The sequence below is a fragment of the Cricetulus griseus genome, chromosome 2, assembly GCF_003668045.3.
Source record: "Cricetulus griseus strain 17A/GY chromosome 2, alternate assembly CriGri-PICRH-1.0, whole genome shotgun sequence".
NCBI classification, from domain to species: domain Eukaryota; kingdom Metazoa; phylum Chordata; class Mammalia; order Rodentia; family Cricetidae; genus Cricetulus; species Cricetulus griseus.
The window spans coordinates 188,261,876-188,279,397 of record NC_048595.1 but is presented as its reverse complement, the minus strand read 5'-3'; the positions used below and the strand labels follow the sequence as shown (position 1 = coordinate 188,279,397).

Sequence of the window (17,522 nt, the reverse complement as noted above, 5' to 3'; positions counted from 1 at the left end):
TACAATCCTCCTATGACTTTCTGCAGTACATCCCACTGTTCCCACCATCCACCACACACACACATGATCCCATCATCCCTCATGCCTCTTTTAGTCTGAGAACCTGGAGAAAAGAAAGAGTGTGATTTATCTGTGAAGTTACAGCATCTGGCACGTTAGAAACACACTCAACACAAGCTTTTGCTGAACAATATATATGAGTTTCATGTGTTAATACTTTTTCTTCTTCCTTCACTTAAACCTGAGCCATTCTGTACAAGAACATCACTATAATGACGAGCCAGTATTTACATTGATGATAATTATCCAAATTCAACTGGTTACCTAACAGCAAATGCTATTCTAAGCACTTCCTGTGGGTTATTTTTATTTAAACTCCATTTGCAGATAAAGAAACTGAGGCACAGACGAAGTAGGTGATGTGGTCCAGTCTCAAGGGCCCCAGGGAATGATGCAGCTTCTGTCCTGGGCTGCCTGCTTCCAGAGGTGATGCCTATATCACTGTAGTGCCCAGCTTTGCCCCCACAGCCCACCCTGCCCATCTTTATTTGCAGTGAGTTATGCTGAATGAATCCATTCCAAAGCAATACTGAGAACCTTCATCAGTTTAATAGCCAATTATCTTAATTGGTTTTAGTGTACAAATTTGTTCTTGGGTCCTGTATGAGATGTTTTTTAGGAAATGTAATTAAGCAAAATTAATAGTATTAGTAAGATTTTTTTACTACATGGGTAAGTGAGCATCTCCAAAGCAATGCACACTTTCTGGACCTATTTAACTAGAGAGACTTCTCCCCACACCATCAGTATGATTCTTCTTAACTTTAAAACAAAACACAAAAAAACTAAGTTGGGTGGTAGTGGTGGTGCACAGCTTTAATTTCAGCAGAATCAGGAAAATCTCTGTGAGTTGGAGGCCAGCCTGGTCTACAAAGTGAGTTGTAGGACAGCCAGGACTGTTTTGGTCTCAAAAAAAAACCAAAAATGTAAAAGAAATTAGAAAAAAGAAAAAGTTAAATAAAAAACAAACACTGTGGTATTTATTTATAATAAAGTTTGAAAGAAAACCCTGTCAATGTATTTATAGGATTCTCAAGAAAATTCTTATAAATATTCCAGTAAATACATAGTTTTGCTCCTTAGTCATATAGAAAAACTACTTGCAGTATTTACCTCAGGTGGTCACAGATCTGTAGTTACCAATAGCACCCTGTTTGAAGGTATCCCATTTGGATGACAAATTATATGGTACTTGGTCCCAATTTCACACATTTCAAGAGGATAGCCTTCCTCCCACCACTTATAAAGGACCCTTGCTACTACTGTTGTGTGGGCATCAAAGGACTGGCCTTGCTCCTCAGCATGCGACATCAGTTCGCATAGAATTTCGAACACCTACACAATTTTATATATCCTTTCGTCACTCAGAAATCACATCTCATAAGAATCCTGAGCCTTAGTCTAGGTGTGGTGATTGGTGCACACTTGTAATCCTAGCACTTAGGAGGATCATGAGTATCGGGCCAGCCAGAGCTGTTACATAGTGAAACCCTATCTCAGAATCAAAGTAGAGAGGTGGAGGGCCTTTGAGACTTCTTCACATAGCTCAGGATCTATTCATATGTTGGCTTATCTATGCAGGGGCAGATCTATGCATAGCCCTGAAAAGATGCCAAAAATCTCAGAACAGTTGTTGCCTCTTGGAAGCAAGGGTTGAGATCAGAGCTGTGCAGCCAGTGGGGGCAAAGTCGAGGCACTTTTCACTTGGTTTGATTACACTCTTGTTCTTGAACAGTGCAAGCATGTCTTCTTTGTTTGTTTTCAGATTAAACACTGTAATATCTTAAAGCCAAGCAGGTGCAGGCATGGTGGGGCTGGACCTACTCCTTTTCTTTGAATTCCCTTCCCCTGGACATCCTTCTTTTTCCTTTTTTTCTTCTTCTCCACCCCCCCCCAACACTGTTTCTTTGTATAGCGCTGACTGTCCTGGAACTCACTCTGTCGACCAGGCTGGCCTTGAACTAACAGATCCACTGCCTCTGCCTTCCAAGTGCTGGGATTAAAGGCGTGTGCCACCACTGCGCAGCTGAAACATTATTTCAAAAACTCATGTATCACACGAATCTTTCAGAGAAGGCCTTAGCATTGGACAATGTATTTTAATACATTTAATAGTTGGCCAATGAAAAAGGAACTCCATGTTTTTTGGGAGAGAGAGAGAGAGGGAGAGAGAGAGAGAGAGAGAGAGAGAGAGAGAGAGAGAGTGAGAGAGAGAGAGAGTTGACCTTTGTTTTTTAGCAAGAAAGAGAACATGAAGTTAGATAAATAGGGAGGTGAGAAGGACCTAGAAGGAGTTGGGGGAAGGAAAGGAATATGATCAAAATATATTGTATAAGAATATTTTTTTCTGCACCTCAGAGACCTAACCTGAAAATACAGGCAATAATAACCTTCCTTCTAGGATTGGTGTGAAACTTCAGTAAGAGAATGTAAGTTCCAGGATAGTATAATAAGGATTTTTAAAATGATGGCTTCCCAGCTAGCATTCTAGCATGGAGGGGAAAAGGACTCATGAGCCCCCACCTTTAACTTCTGTGGGAAGGACAGTCAAATTTCTCTAAGGATGTGACTCCTGGTGTCAGCCACACTCCAGATGGCCCCACACCCAGAAGTATAGGGACAGCAAAAATTGGAGTGAAGAATTATTAAAAAAACAAAAGAGGCCATGAAGTTGGGGAGACAGGGAAGAATGAGGGGGTGAATATGATTAAGATACATTATATGAAATTCTTAAAGAATTAACCAAATTATTTTTAATGGTAGCTACTGTTATTGTTGTCTATTCTTTGTGTCTCTACTGTGATTATAACCTAGGATAATTTAGTGGGTTCTCATGGCTATATATGTCTTGCCCTGACTTTGGGCAGCCATAAAATATATTTGTTTCCCTACCTTTTGTCCTAACATTTATGAAACTGACATTCTTTGAGATCCAATCATACTGCTTCATCTAAACATCACCAAATTTTCCTCCATTTCTGGAGGCAATAGGGATGTCTTGTCAGAGTTTATTACATCAAGAAGGCAATAAAGAGGTGGAATGATCCCTAGAGAACATTGGGACAAGGCAGAGTTGGGTCTAATAATAGGACATTAAAAGAGTTGAAACAACTGGCATTGTCATTTGAATGTGAGTGTGTGTGCACATTTGTGTGCATATGGCTGCATTTTCATGTGTGCATGCAGGTGCACACATGAACATGTGTACACCTGTGTTGAGTCCAGAGGTCATCCTGAGGTGTTATCATCAGGGATGCTGTCCACCTCACTTGAGGTAGGATCTGTCATTAGCCTAGAACTTACCAAGCACACTCTTCTTGCTGGCCAGCAAGCCCCAGAACCCATTTGTCTCCCTTCCCCCAGTCTGGGGTTGCAGTAGCATGCTACCATACCTGGCTTTTTTACATGGGTTCTGGAGATCCAATGCAGGTTTTCTGGCTTCACCCATTGACCTGTCTCCCTGGCTTTACATGTTCAAAGTCACCACCTTTATTCATTCAGCATATGAATAAAGGATGCACAGTTAACCTCAAAATCATGATGAACAGGTTCAGTGTCAATGTGACAAAAGTAGCCTGTAGTCACACAAGGAAAGCCTTCTTCATGTCATCTTTAAGGCTTATTTTGTCTAGTCCATACATTATCAACTAGAAGAGATGAAGAGAAATGAACAGAGAGGACATGGTGTGTTTAAACTGGCTCTTCTCTTTAAGCAGTCTTTACTTCTGAGGTTCTCAGTACGCCAGGGAGGATGGCTGGTATCAGAGTCCATTTGAGACCCTCAGGAGCCTAGCACATCCACGGCTGCTTCAGTATTTGTGACTTAGTAGATCTCACTTCAGTCTACACCACTGGGAAACATCTTCCCCCACACTGGCAACTTAGCAGATGAGAAAACTGAATTTCAAAGAAATTAAATTGTACCCAGACTTACAGCCCAGTTCTCTCCCCTCTGGGCTCTCTGTTTCACTGCCCTGGCTTCCTGTGCCCTATGTCTGGTTCTTTGTGAGGCATTGGAAGGCTAGGCCTGGGGTGGTGATGGTACAGTGTGGCTTCAACTGTTTTGTTTCATTTCCTTTTTGAGATGCCCCTGTTACACAGCTTTGCATGCCATGCATGTTGCAACTGTGTCTCTTCTTGTCTTCCTGTGGTAGGCGTTCTTTCTGTTCTCCAACAGCCAGTTTCCTCAGATGAAAGACCCTCCTATTACCGCTCTATGATCCTGCAGTTGAATCTATTGCTAAGAGAGATAGAAATCCTTCAGGAATTAAAATTTTCTTTCCAGAGAATTTACATATGTTACATGTGTTTCAATGTGATCATGGGAAAGGAAATATAAGTTGATATTAGGTACACTACAGGAAGCCTCTGTTTTCACACAATCATTTGGTGCTTTGCATTTCTTAGTTTCATAGTACTAACAGAAAGGAGCTGATTGATTTTGCTCAAATGCAATTCATCACTGGAGAATTGAGATACATATGAAGCTTAGTGTGTTTGTGTTCTCCCCATAAGTCTGCAGAGGAACCTTTCTGTGGAAGGCACTGTGGCAGTTCCATGCTCTCCCTGTTTATTAATTGGTAGAACAACTCCAAGAGGTTGACTCAATCGTCTCAGCTTATAGATGAGGAAAACCAGTCCCAGCAATAGCCCTGAGAAGTGCAGTGGCTCCGTCACTCATTAGTTACAGAGTGTTTGGGCTTATCAGGCAGACTGTTTGTCCAGGGTACGGTGAAGAAATGCTACCGGAAGGGACCCTTGAACATTGATGATTACACTGTAGCCTGTTAACTTTAAGTATTTTTTTTTGATAAAATTCCTGTATGTGTTGGAAGGTGTAATTTTAAGGTAATTTCATGACTCTTGCATGAATACAAATTGGCTGTTTTGAAGATTTTTCTTAAGTTAATGAGGCAACAAGGCACACTGTTAACACCTTACCCAAAGGACAATCCAAAGATATACAGACAAGAATACTAAGACTTACTGCCACTCCACTGGAGACATTTTATTCACCCCTCCATAAGCAGGAGCCTTGTCCCTATGGTGGTGTTTGTTGCAGGTTCTTAGCCACTTGGGATCAGGAGAATGTATGCACACGACTGTGCTTTTGAGGGACAAATTAAGGATCCAAGCTATATCAATTCTCCCAAGATAGCAATCCGCTGGAATGACCACTTCCTTCTAAGGAGATAAATACAGTTGTGTTAAGGTGTCTGGCACTTGTCTTCTCTCCAACTATGCATGTTACTTCTGACCTTTTTGGGGCCAGCTGTCCTTACACTTCAGATAGATATGCATGCACGCAGATCCTACTGGCCACAGCGTTCCCACTCCAGCCCCTACCCCCCCCATGCTTCCCCTCCCCTCTTTCCTCTCCTTTCTCTTTAATTTCATATCTTCTCTGTACTGTTGATTTCCTACTTCAGAGTTTTCAGTATGGAGACTGGTGTCAGGATACATAAGCGATCATTTTCACTTGGAGTACTGCCAGATTCCAGGGTGGGGAGGTTAACTCTTAGCCACTGATCACTCAGGATGAAACTGGGTTTGGTTCTAACCATTTTCTTATCCCCAGATCTGCCTTTTTCCCCCCCAAATCTATTTACATTTGGAATTATTCAAATAGAATCGAACTAAGATTTTGCATTGTTTGTTTAAACAGCATGGTTTTCTTTTCTATACTTCCTCATTCTGGATCCACTGCATCAAATTTAACTAGGAAAAATTTGGGATGACGTGTATCTATAGTCCGTATTCAAATAAATTATCAAGTGTAATAAACCTGTTGAGTGTTTGCTGTTAAATATGTAAAGTGACTTAAGTCCTTCATTGTGTCATATTAGCAGTTGTGGGGCATTTTTGTTAATTTTCAGAAAAATATACTCTTCATTAATTGATATGATCAAAAAGCTTTTCATCGTTGTTTTCTTCTAAGCACATATTTTTTCTTGCACACATGGGTCAGAATATTTTTACCATCAATATTTATCTTTAGCTTTATGATTGTTGATGGTAAAACCAGGATTCCCTAAATATTAGCTTGTTTTACAGAAAACATTGCTGAAGTGGGCTGTTTGCTTCAGTCCTAAAGGGAGAGGGAGGTGAGCAGATGTAAAATAAGATCTGTTCTGTAGAACTGTCTTTTCCTCTCAAACTAGGAATTGAATAGGGCCTCACACGTGGCTAGAGATGGCATCATCTCTTTTCTGCCAACAATTTCTGTGTCTGTTTCCAAGTCAAATGAATTCATTTTAATTGGTAAACAGATCAATAGTCTCAACACTATCTCCTTGGAGAATATCTGTATGCATCTCAGTTGCTTCCAGGGACATGCCTTGGTCCATCTCTCTGCCCTGTGGTTAAACACTGAGCCAGCCAGAAACAGAGGTGGGTGGGCCAGGATGGCTAATCTTCCACTGCAGTTCAAGTCAGAAATATTATACCATTCTTATACCCACAATATCTGTATTGTTATCTTCTGATGAATTCCCTTAATATACAAAAATCTTTCCTCTTTAAAGAGAACCAATTGCTGGTAGTAAGAGAAACCACTTTCTGAAGTGTGCTTACACTGGGGTGGGGAGTGGGGTGCAATCCACATATTTAGTGAGTTTCAAGTGCCTATTTCTTTAAGTTTTAAAATAAGCAAACAGAAACACTCAAATATGTATTTAAAACTCATTTTTTCAGGCAAAAACATTTTCCCTGAGAAGTATTTAAATATAGTGAAGAGATGGGAGAAACTGGTACCTGCCCAAGCCCAGGTCATGGCACAGAGAAGTAGATAGATGGAGTCTGCTTTGGGAGAGCTCAGAGCCCAAAGGGAGAGCTGGGAACAATTAGATAAATAATGATTTTTAGGAACTCAGAAGTGTGATGGTTAGTAAAGAACTTAAATAGAACCTCATTTTCAAAATACCCTGACTGTAGTGTGAAAAGACGTTTCAAAGGAGTTGAACTAGATGACATCTGTGGAGATAGAGGGAATTGAATAGAATTTAGAAACTAATAAATGGTAAAAATGGAAAAATCTTGGTAATGGACTAAGGAAAGGAAGGATGGGATGGTGGATGGTTCCCAGGTCTCTGACTTGAGTAATGGTTGGGAGTGATGCTATTAATCTAGGTGGTAAATAATGGACCGTGAAGGAGAAACAAGGATTCAGTTAGGGACATGCTACATCTGTGATGCCTGCAAAATCTCAAGAGTCTTAAATGCTTTTGTAAAATGAGTCTGGAAGAGAAGTCAAGGCTGAATTAGGACTGTGGGAGTCATTGGCACACTATTTGAAGCCATGGCGATGATGTCACATAGAGGTGAGACTAGACAGCAGTTCGGCAGGATTAACTCTGAGACGTGCCAGGCCTTTAAGAGATCTGATTGAGCATGGAACTGACAGTGATCCCGAGCAGGCAAAACTAGCTGCAGTTAATGTCTAAGAAAGAAAACAGTCACATTTTATGATCCCAGACCGCATATCCCTGGCAAGCAGCTGTCAGCCACAACCTTGGTTGGCTCAAAACAGGCCATTTCTAAGGCTGAAAAATAAACCCACTGAATGGAAATCTTCCTACTGGAGAGGGAGAAGAGTGCACTGAATTGATTGAAAGATTAAAATGAAAGTGTCATGTGGAAGTTCTGGGAAGAAAGGAAAAGCCTCAGAGATCTTCTTCCATGTCTGGATTGAGACTTGGTTGCAGTAAATGGGGATGATCTTGCTTTAGTCTGCAGTAGACTGGCTTTTCCTCTCTAGCTCGCAGGAAGCTAAGATGCTGTGCTATAGAGTCCTTGCTTCTCTTTCTGTTTAAAACAAAATGGGATGTTGAGATTTAATGAGAAAAGTAGCTTGATGAACTACAATGCTGCAAGTTCAGCCTTAACAAATTAGCACCGAGGAGTTTGAATCTCTCCCTCCCTCCCTCCCTCCACCCTCCCTCCGTTCCTCCCTCCCTCTGGTTTCAGTATTTCCCAACAGAAAGTGTGTTGATCTGGCAAACATGGTTGTAGATTCTAGATGGGATATTTGTAGGCTGTGCCAATCTCTAAAAGATTGAAAACAGAAGGGCCATTATATAAAATAAGTTGCTGAATCCTAAGTTATTTGTTATATATCTGGAAGTGATTATATATCTCCTCCTGTAGAGACCAGATTTATTTGTTAAGATCTGTACCTGGAGTTATAACATAAAAGAGGGTCCTTGGCCATAATGTGGCAATATTAACTGCTGAGGTAAACTAACACCCTTGTGAATCCTTAAAGAGACAGGAATAAGAATAGATTACTGCTAAACTGAAAACAGCTTAAAGCTTGGGAACCTTCCTGAAGCTTGCCTTTTGTCACAGCTTTTCACTTTCCTTTTCAAAATGTATTTCGGTTCTTGTTCTGCAGTCTCGCTTCACGTTTCTGTAATAGTATGACAGTTGGGAGGGCACCATTTCTGGTTCTACCAGGACATGCTTTTAGTAGATGCACGGCTTTGTTTGTTCCTGGCTGAGTTCTACATGCTAGGAGCTGTTCTCTAATAACCTGTGTGAGACCATATACCTGCCATGAAACCAGATTTCAAATGTAATGTGGAGTCTCTTTGTCCCCTCCTTACATCTGGCATGAAACTTGTGCACTGAGGCAGTTACTGCTCATATATGTCCATCTAGCCTGGGTTTGTCACTTCTGCTACTTTTCTTCCTCCTAATGATGTCAGCTTTTGTCCAAACTAGAAATCGCCAGTGCCCCAAGTTGTTCATCTTCATTACTAAATGGTTCTATTCCAACTGCTCTACATGGATTTTGTGGCAAGTGCAGTGAGAACTGAAATCCCTGAATCCTAGGGTGGAGTGAATACTCAGAGAACCTCAGTTCTGAGGTCCTCATCCAGGGGAGGGAGAAAGAGCAGACTCGTAGACAAGCTTTCAGAGTGCATCCAGCACATAGAAGGGGTAATCATAGTAGAATAAAAGTAATGTTGGTTTGAGAGCATTTTCACTGCTAGGCCCTAAGCTAGAAGCATTCCATTGCATGTGTTATTAATTTGTAATTTGTGCAACTCTTCTTGTGTATGTTAAACATCTGCTAAATTAAGTTACAATCATTCCAAAAGTCAACTCCTGGGATCCACTTTTCCCAAGTATGCTGCATGTAGCATGTCTCATTGGCTCATGAAAGAAGCTTATTTCCTCAAAACTTAAACGGTGGATCAGGAACAGCGGCTGACAGTGAGCTCTGTCTGTAGTGTAACCTTCCAAAAGCTGACATCTGGGGGTGAAGTTCAAGGTGGGTCGGATGGCTGGGAGAGTGATGACCAATGTCTTAGGCACTTAGGGTTTCTGTAACTGGTTTATAAAAGAGAACTCTCCTTTGGGTTTGCTGGAGTAAATGCGCCATCTTTCTCAGTATTGTGGGCTTGCTATTTAGCCTGCTTTCATTCAAAGGAATTTCTCTCACTCTTTCTTTGTTCTTTTTTTGGTTTTGTCTTTGTTTCTTTTGTTTGTTTGTTTGTTTGTTTGTTTGTTTGTGTGTTTTGAGACAGGGTTTCTCTATATAACTACATAGCTATCCTGGAACTCACTCTGTAGACCAGGCTAGCCTTGAACTCCTGCCTCTGCCTCTCAAGGGCTGGGATTAAAGGTGTGTTCCAACACCTCCTGGGCTCAGATGAGTTTCTTTACGTTGTCTAGGGTTGCAGATGCCTAAGCAAATAGGTACAGAGTGGTCTTAAAATTTTTAATGTTTTTATACAATTAAGCTAGATAAAAAGGCATAATGGTTTAGCACCTCATGAGACACAATAGTTAATTTTTGGATTTATTTTTACTTATATGGTTGTGTGCATATCTGTGCTAGTATATGTTATATGTGTGCTGGTGCCCAGAAGATAATGTCGATCCCCATACAGCCAGAGTTACAGGCTGTTGTGAGCCTCCCAGAATAGGTTTTTGGATTCTGAATACATGTCCTCTGCAAGAGCACCAAGTTCTCTTAACCACTGAGCCATCTCTCCATCCACTTTTATAATTTTGGTTGTGAGCCTGGCCTTTTAACATCGGGGCCATCTCTCCAGTTCTCTGGCCCCTTTTAAATCAAAAGATATTTTCAAAGATGTTATTAATGTTAACTGCTACTGACTACATAGCAGAAGGTATTAAGGATTTTAATTATACATCATCCCAGTAATTCCACAAATGAGAACCCGATGCTGAGAAATGTACAAAACATTGAATCTTTTTTTTTCTGAACAGAGACATATATCAGTAAATGGGAGACAAACTGTAAATAGTGATAGAATGAGGAAAAGTACTCCCTAACACTTAGAAATTTGTTTTGTTGTTTTGTTTTACTTGCTATTTACTGATCTTTTGTTCTTTCTGCCCGTCCTTTTTCATTTTATTTTGTAGTGGCCACAGATGTCTTTAATTCTAAAAACTTGGCTGTTCAGGCGCAAAAGAAGATCCTGGGTAAAATGGTATCTAAATCCATTGCCACCACCCTGATCGATGACACCAGCAGCGAGGTGCTGGATGAGCTCTACAGGGTGACCAAGGAGTACACGCAAAACAAGAAGGAGGCAGAGAGGGTCATCAAGAACCTCATCAAGACCGTCATCAAGCTGGCCGTCCTCCACAGGAACAATCAGTTCAATCAAGATGAGCTGGCGCTGATGGAGAAGTTTAAGAAGAAGGTTCACCAGCTTGCCATGACAGTGGTCAGCTTCCATCAGGTAGAATACACCTTTGACCGCAATGTGCTGTCCAGGCTGCTGAACGAATGCCGAGAGCTGCTGCATGACATCATCCAGCGCCACCTCACCGCCAAGTCTCACGGACGGGTTAACAATGTCTTTGACCATTTTTCAGATTGTGAGTTTCTGGCTGCCTTGTATAATCCCTTTGGAAAATTTAAACCTCACTTACAGAAACTTTGCGATGGCATCAACAAAATGTTGGATGAAGAGAACATATGAGTTCGTGAAGCGATCTATGTGAAGACAAAGCACTGCTGACTCATGAAGGGATGACGGAGAATCTTTTAAAGATCACATGTATTGCAGAAAGGCTTGGCCTGTTACAACCATTGGACATTAATGGTAGTACTTTTGTGTGGCTTGTTGTAGTTGAAAATAAAAAAAAAAAGCATATTGCCAAAAATTCTGGCTGAAAATGTCTTAGTGAATGTCAGGATGTGGGAAAAATAGACGGTTGGTAATTCAAAAACAGAGTGACACAAAGACAGACGAGTGTGTCTTCAATCACTGAGGCTTTCTGTGTTTTAGGGAAATTTTGTTGGTGGCACATTAGATATTTCTAATATGTACAAAGTTGTGTATCTTGATTCACTTTTATTCTTTACTGTGTCTGTGTATCTCTTTTAAAATGGCAAGGACCTCTCTTTGCTGTCATTGATCCTTTTGAAACAATTCTGCTTCCTAGGCTACTCAATTCTTTTGTTACAGATTGTCGTTGACTTTCAGGAATTAAATCTGAGGCCATGGAATTGAACTCCCAGGAAAGCAGAAAGGCGTGTATCTGCAATCACGACTGTGGAAATAGATAACATGTCTGTTGTAAGAAAGTGCTTCTGAAGCTGAGTTGTACTTTTTACTACCATCAGTGACACTTAGATCTCTCAAAATGGTAGTAACATGTCATTGTCTTGAAATACTTGCTTAGGGCCTAACTTTGATGTCATCTTGAACTTATGTTGACAAATGTCTCTGAAATTAACATCCATTTCACACATAGGAAGAAAAAATCTTCTAGATTGGCTTTGATATTGAAATAATAAAATGTAAGTAGTATGAAAAAAAGGAAAACGGTCTTTAAAGATGAACTCATCAGACTAATTTAGGAGAGCAAGGGATGAAAGGATAGAAGGGTGTTGCTAATAATGTAAGAAAGATGGATACATTTCAATGTTTAACAGGGATCAATGAATAAACGACATCATTTTTTTATTTAACTACTCAGGTTTAGAGTGTGTTATTTGCTATTTTGGTGAATGAACCAATGAGTGTGTCTTTCTCTAGCAAGTGGTGTGCTGTTTCTGTGTAATTTTAGGTGCATGGATGATAAAGTAGACCTTTGCTTATTTTGTAAAAGAACTAGAAGCCTACTGGCCAACTCTGTCATATAGGAAACAACAGACCCAACCACCAGCACTAAATATTGGCACTGCCACTGAGTCTGTCATTTACCTACCTCAAGAATATTGACAATGAAATGAAAATTCACCAGAAAAGGTCCCAAGAATGAAAATTCCAGAAGATCTGCTTTGACCCGTCCTAGAATAGAAGGAAGGGATCAGGTTTCTCTGAGAGTCAGCTTTGCTCAGTTAAGACAAACAGCAAAGGCAAAAAGTGTTTATGCCTGAGTGATATGAAATCCTGATTTGAGCTGAAAATATAATTCTTACCTCCTGGAGCCTTGTAGCTAATTGCTAGATGTTTAGCAATAACATAATGGCTGCATTACTGACGGTTGAACTTGAAAACTGCTTAATGGCTCACACACAGAGCTCAGCAAGCCTTCCTTGGCCAGCCCTTTCCCCACATGAGGGAAGCTAAGAGTGTGATCTAATGGGAGCCACTGATCTACTATATTCTTTCTCTACCAGGTCTTGCACTGCAGAAGTATGCATAGTGATGTCGATGGCTTTTCGAGAATTTCTAACTCAGTACATGACCAAGAAAACACAGAAGACCTCAGGAGAATTTTAGGGCATACTGCTGGATCTGTAGGGCACACATTTGGGTCATACTGATGGACCTGTGGGGTAGCAACACAATGCACATGTAGACGGAGGTAGAATCCCTTGGTTTCATATGCCAGGGTCTTACTTAGGGCTACTATTGCTATGATGAAACATCATGACCAAAAGCAACTTGGGGAAGAAATGATTTATTCGGCTTACACTTCAGTTTTACAGTTCATCAAAGTAAGTCAGGGTAGGAACATGGGTAGGGGCTGATGGAGAAGACATGGAGAAATGCTGCTTGTTGGTTTGCTCCCCACAGCATTCTCAATCTGTTTTCTTATAGAACCAGGACTATTATTCCAGGGCTGGCAGCACTGACAATGGTCTAGACTCTCCCCCATGAATCGATATTTGAGAAAATGCCCTACAGGCTTGCTTATAAGCCTGATCTTATGGAGATATTTTCCTCATTGAGTCTCCCTTCTCTCAGATGACTCTAGCTTGTGTGCATATTGATGTAAAACTAGCCAGCACACCCCTGGGAGGCAAAAAGAAGTATCTGTGGAGAACTGGTTCAAGAGCCAATAGATAGATATCAAACACTGCAGATGCTGAAGTCCCTTATAGAAAATCTGCATAGTATTTGTGTCTATCTACCCTGCCTGTACTTCTTCCTATATTTACATGCCTCAAAATTACTTACAACACATGTACAATGTAACTGCTGATTTGGAAACAAAGCTAATGTTTTGTTTATAGAATAATCCCAAGAAAAAATGTGTGTGTGTGTGTGTGTGTTCAGTACAAACACTTTATTTTATGTTCACTTGTGTGTATGTGTGTGGGCATGCCTGTGGAGGTAAATGACAGTTTGCAGGAGTTGGTACTCTCCTTCCACCTTGGGTTCTGGGGATTGAACTCATGTATCAAGTACCTGTAGCAGCAAGTACCGTTACTTGCTGAACTCTATTGCTGGCTCCTACAAACACATAAACACATTTAAAAAAAAAAAAAATGCCGAACCCACGGAAGGTCAACCGAATGCTGAAGCAGGGAATCTGTGCTGCCGTTTTTTCTCCCCAGCATCATCTGAAGACCATTGCCTCATTAGTCTATTGCCTGGTAAGTATGTATTTCCAGGTCAGTTAAAATGTTGTGATTAGCCGGGCGGTGGTGGTGCACACCTTTAATTCCAGCACTCTCGAGTCAGAGGCAGGCGGATCTCTGTGAGTTTGAGACCAGACTGGTCTACAAGAGCTATTTCCAGGATAGCCTCCAAAGCCACAGAGAAACCCTCTCTCAAAAAAAACCCAAAAAAGCAAGAGAGAGAGGGGGGTGTGGAAGGAAGGAAGGAAGGAAGGAAGGAAGGAAAGAAAGAAAGAAAAGAAAGAAAGAAAGCCGTGATTAACAAGTTATTTTCTGATGCATGTGTGTAGGTTCTCTGTCTTGAGTAACAGGCTAATTTCTGATGTGACTAGGCTCCCCCTGCCTTTGTATGACTTTTGGCAAGAAGGGCTAGAACTAGGAAGAATTTGAACAAGCTTGTAGTAGATAACTCTGAGCTGAGTATGGGATCTTAAGTGTCTTTGTTTTCTAAGTTTCATGGTTTATTTTGGGTTTTTTTTTTTTCTTTTAGATACAAAGTCTGACTTTGTAACCCAGCATGGCCTCAAAAGTATGATCTTCCTGCCTCAGCCTTTCAAGTGCTAGGACTATAGGTGTGCACTCCTATATGTATTCTAATTTTTTCTTCCAAATGATGTCCTTTTAGATTTGGTGAAATAATGAAATGTGTTCCAACTGACTTTACTAGTTATGTGCTGATGGATTTTCTGCAAAAGTATGATACACACACACACACACACACACACACACACACACAATAAATGAATGATGGCCAATGTTGGCAATTAACATTTATGTTATGGCTTTGTCTGCCAGGCACATTCACTCAACCCCCCCTCCCCCCCGCCAAAATTTTCATTACTTTGTAAATAAGGAAACTGAGGCCAGAGAAATTTAAGTTTTCTTGAGGTCACACTTCCGTATCACAGCTACAAAATCAGTGCACCCTTGGTTGTATTTAAATGCAGCAGTGGCTAAAAGCAACAGTAAACATATCATTGGTGAAAAGGTTTTATGCCTCTGAAAAGGTTTTTCAAGTAGTGACATTTTATTCCGAATTTAAATCACTACAGGTCTGATCTATTCTCCAAGATCTGGGTCTAATTTTATACAAAGGCATTTTTGTGTGTTGCAGCATGGGTTCTAATTTGAAGGCATCATGTAGCTCAGATTTCTGTCCCTTGTGGTGCCTCAGTTCAAGGTGCTCACAATTAAGGATGGTTTGACATGGGCTCCTGAGGTGAGGCACCCCTCCCAGAGAAAGCCTTTGGTGGAGGCACAGAACTCTGCCTGCACCAAGACAGCCTCCCATTGTGTGCCAAGGAGTTGTATGGCATCAGTTCAAAGCTTCGACCTTATTTCCAGGTTTGGAGTCTGAAAACATTTTGACAAATAAGATTTAAAACATACGCATGTATTTTTCTGATTATTAGAACTTGCATATACAGCTCAGTTTGTTTAAAAGAAAAGCCTGTGTGAGAAATGTCAATGATACAGAAGTGCCTCCTTTTGTGTCTATAACAGTATCTCATTCGTGATTTTCTGGAAAGCCTCCCACGCCCCCTCATGTGAATGCACATGTAAAACAAAAGCCTACAAAGCACAGGCTTCTGATGGATTCCTGCCACAGATGGTTTAAAATGATAGTTTTTGTAGCCTGAACTGTCAAGTTTGGGTTTTCCCCCACTGAGAGTTGTAAATGCGCCTTGAGATATTGGATTTGAGTATATGAGCTCATCCATAATTTAACAAACCCACCTTGACAAACACGAAGATCAGTGTATCTACCCATAGGCTGAGTAGTCTTAGGAGAAGTTAAATGTTGTTCAATCGCTAGGAAATTAAAATATTCTAATGAAACAGCAGATTAACAGGAATACTAGTGTTTATGTATGTTATCAGCCTTGGATTTCCACACTTGGATTTTCTAAGTTAGCTGGACTTAGTGCTTGGCTTGATATAAATTACATGCCTCCACAGACCCCTCTCAGCAGTTTTAGAAATGTTATTTGACAGGGAAAAAAAGCCTTATCCTAGCTCTGACTGTTTCATTTTCTGTAATTCAAGTAAAAATCCCAAAACTTTATATATAAAGATGATATATCAAGTTCATTGACTGGAAAGATGGCCCAGAGGTTAAAAGCAAACACTGTTTTTGCAGATAACCTGAGTTCAGCTCCCAGCTCACCATGGCGGGTAACTCTAGCTCCAGGAGATCTAACATCTCTGGCCTCCACATGCAGCAGCACTGAGGTGTACATATACCCACACAAAAGTGTACACATCAACTTTAAAACAATTAAATCTTAAAAAAAAAAGAAACAAGCCTAATGTGGTGAGGTAGTGTATATCTATAATTCCTTCCCAGAATTTTGGGAAGTAGAGGCAGGAAGATGAGGAGTTCAAGGTCATCCTCAGGCACATAGTGCCTGGACTATGAGGCTCTGCTTTTAAAAAACAAACACAAACAACTAATCAGAAAATGAGTCAACTTTTTGTCTTCAAAATGATACAACAGGAAAATTTATACTTATTATAACTCATTACCATCACCACCAAGTGTTGAACATTCGTGTCTTTTTTACTGTGGTGTCCTTAGGGACATTTATTCATGGTCCAGAACCAGAGGGAACTGTAACAGGTTTTCTTTTGGGCCACTTCCAGCTCCCAAATCATGACACACAGACTTTATGAATGCTTGGCCTTAGCTTACGCTTGTCCTGCTAGCTCCTATAACTTAAATTAACCTGTTTCTCTTCATCTACCTTTTGCCTTGAGGTTTCTAAATCTTTCGTTATGTACTAATGTGTGTCTGGCTGGCTGGTGGCTACTCAGCTGGCCCCAGGCATTTCCCTTTCTCCCCATCCCCTCTCTCTCCTTTTCTCCTATGTCTTCTTTCTGCCCACCAGCCCCACCTATCCCTCCACTGCCTAGCTATTGGTCCTTCAGCGATTTATTAGACAAGTCGGGTGCCTTAGGCAGGTAAAGCAACACTTTTTTTTTCTTCCCAGTCCCCCTGGACTCAAGCAACATATCTTTACATGTTATGTTGTTAAACAAATGCAGCATAAACAAATGTAACACATCTTTGCCTCGTTAAAGTAATATTGCACAACAGGGACTTTTTTTTTTTTAACCTCAGGGAAATACCTGAAAGAGCAACATTGCATAAGGACTTTTATTCTGTCTTTCCCAAGAAGCATTTTCCATCTACTGATGAGTTTGAGCTCAGGGTAAGGGCTATGCCACTATCTACAGAGCACTGAGAGAAGATGAGGACAAGCCAGGTAGCAGTCCAGCTAAGAGGAAAGCATCTGTGCTTTGGAAAACACTTTGCATGTGCAGAGAACCGGGCTCTATTCACTAAAGTTCCATGAGATCTTTGTAAGATCAGGCAGCCAATGAGTCAACCCCTTTCTTCCCTGGTGGCTGAGGGAATTCTGCCTTCTCCACTCGTTGCTGCATAGTTCTGGTTTTGACTTGTGAAAATAAAGCAACTGATCAAGCACTTACAGTTTAATCTTAACACAGGGGAAAAAATACTTGAATTGGGGCCAGTGAGATGGTTCAGCAGCTAAACACACTTGCCACCAAGCCTGAAAGCCTGCATTTGATCCCTGGCTCCTAAATGATAGAGGGAGAGAAC

The 17,522-nt window shown here is 40.8% G+C and overlaps 1 protein-coding gene across 2 annotated transcripts in view; it reads left to right on the top strand.

Annotated features, from left to right (window-relative positions):
- The window catches only part of Tnfaip8 (TNF alpha induced protein 8), a 121,642-nt gene extending 109,623 nt beyond the window's left edge, over window positions 1-12,019 (top strand). For both annotated transcript variants that reach the window (XM_027400881.2, XM_027400880.2), the window contains exon 2: window positions 10,456-12,019. In XM_027400881.2, coding sequence (XP_027256682.1) covers window positions 10,456-11,021 — 566 coding nt within the window. In that variant the 3' untranslated portion in view covers window positions 11,022-12,019. The remainder of the gene's footprint in view (window positions 1-10,455) is intronic.
- Window positions 12,020-17,522: the final 5,503 nt, after the last annotated feature.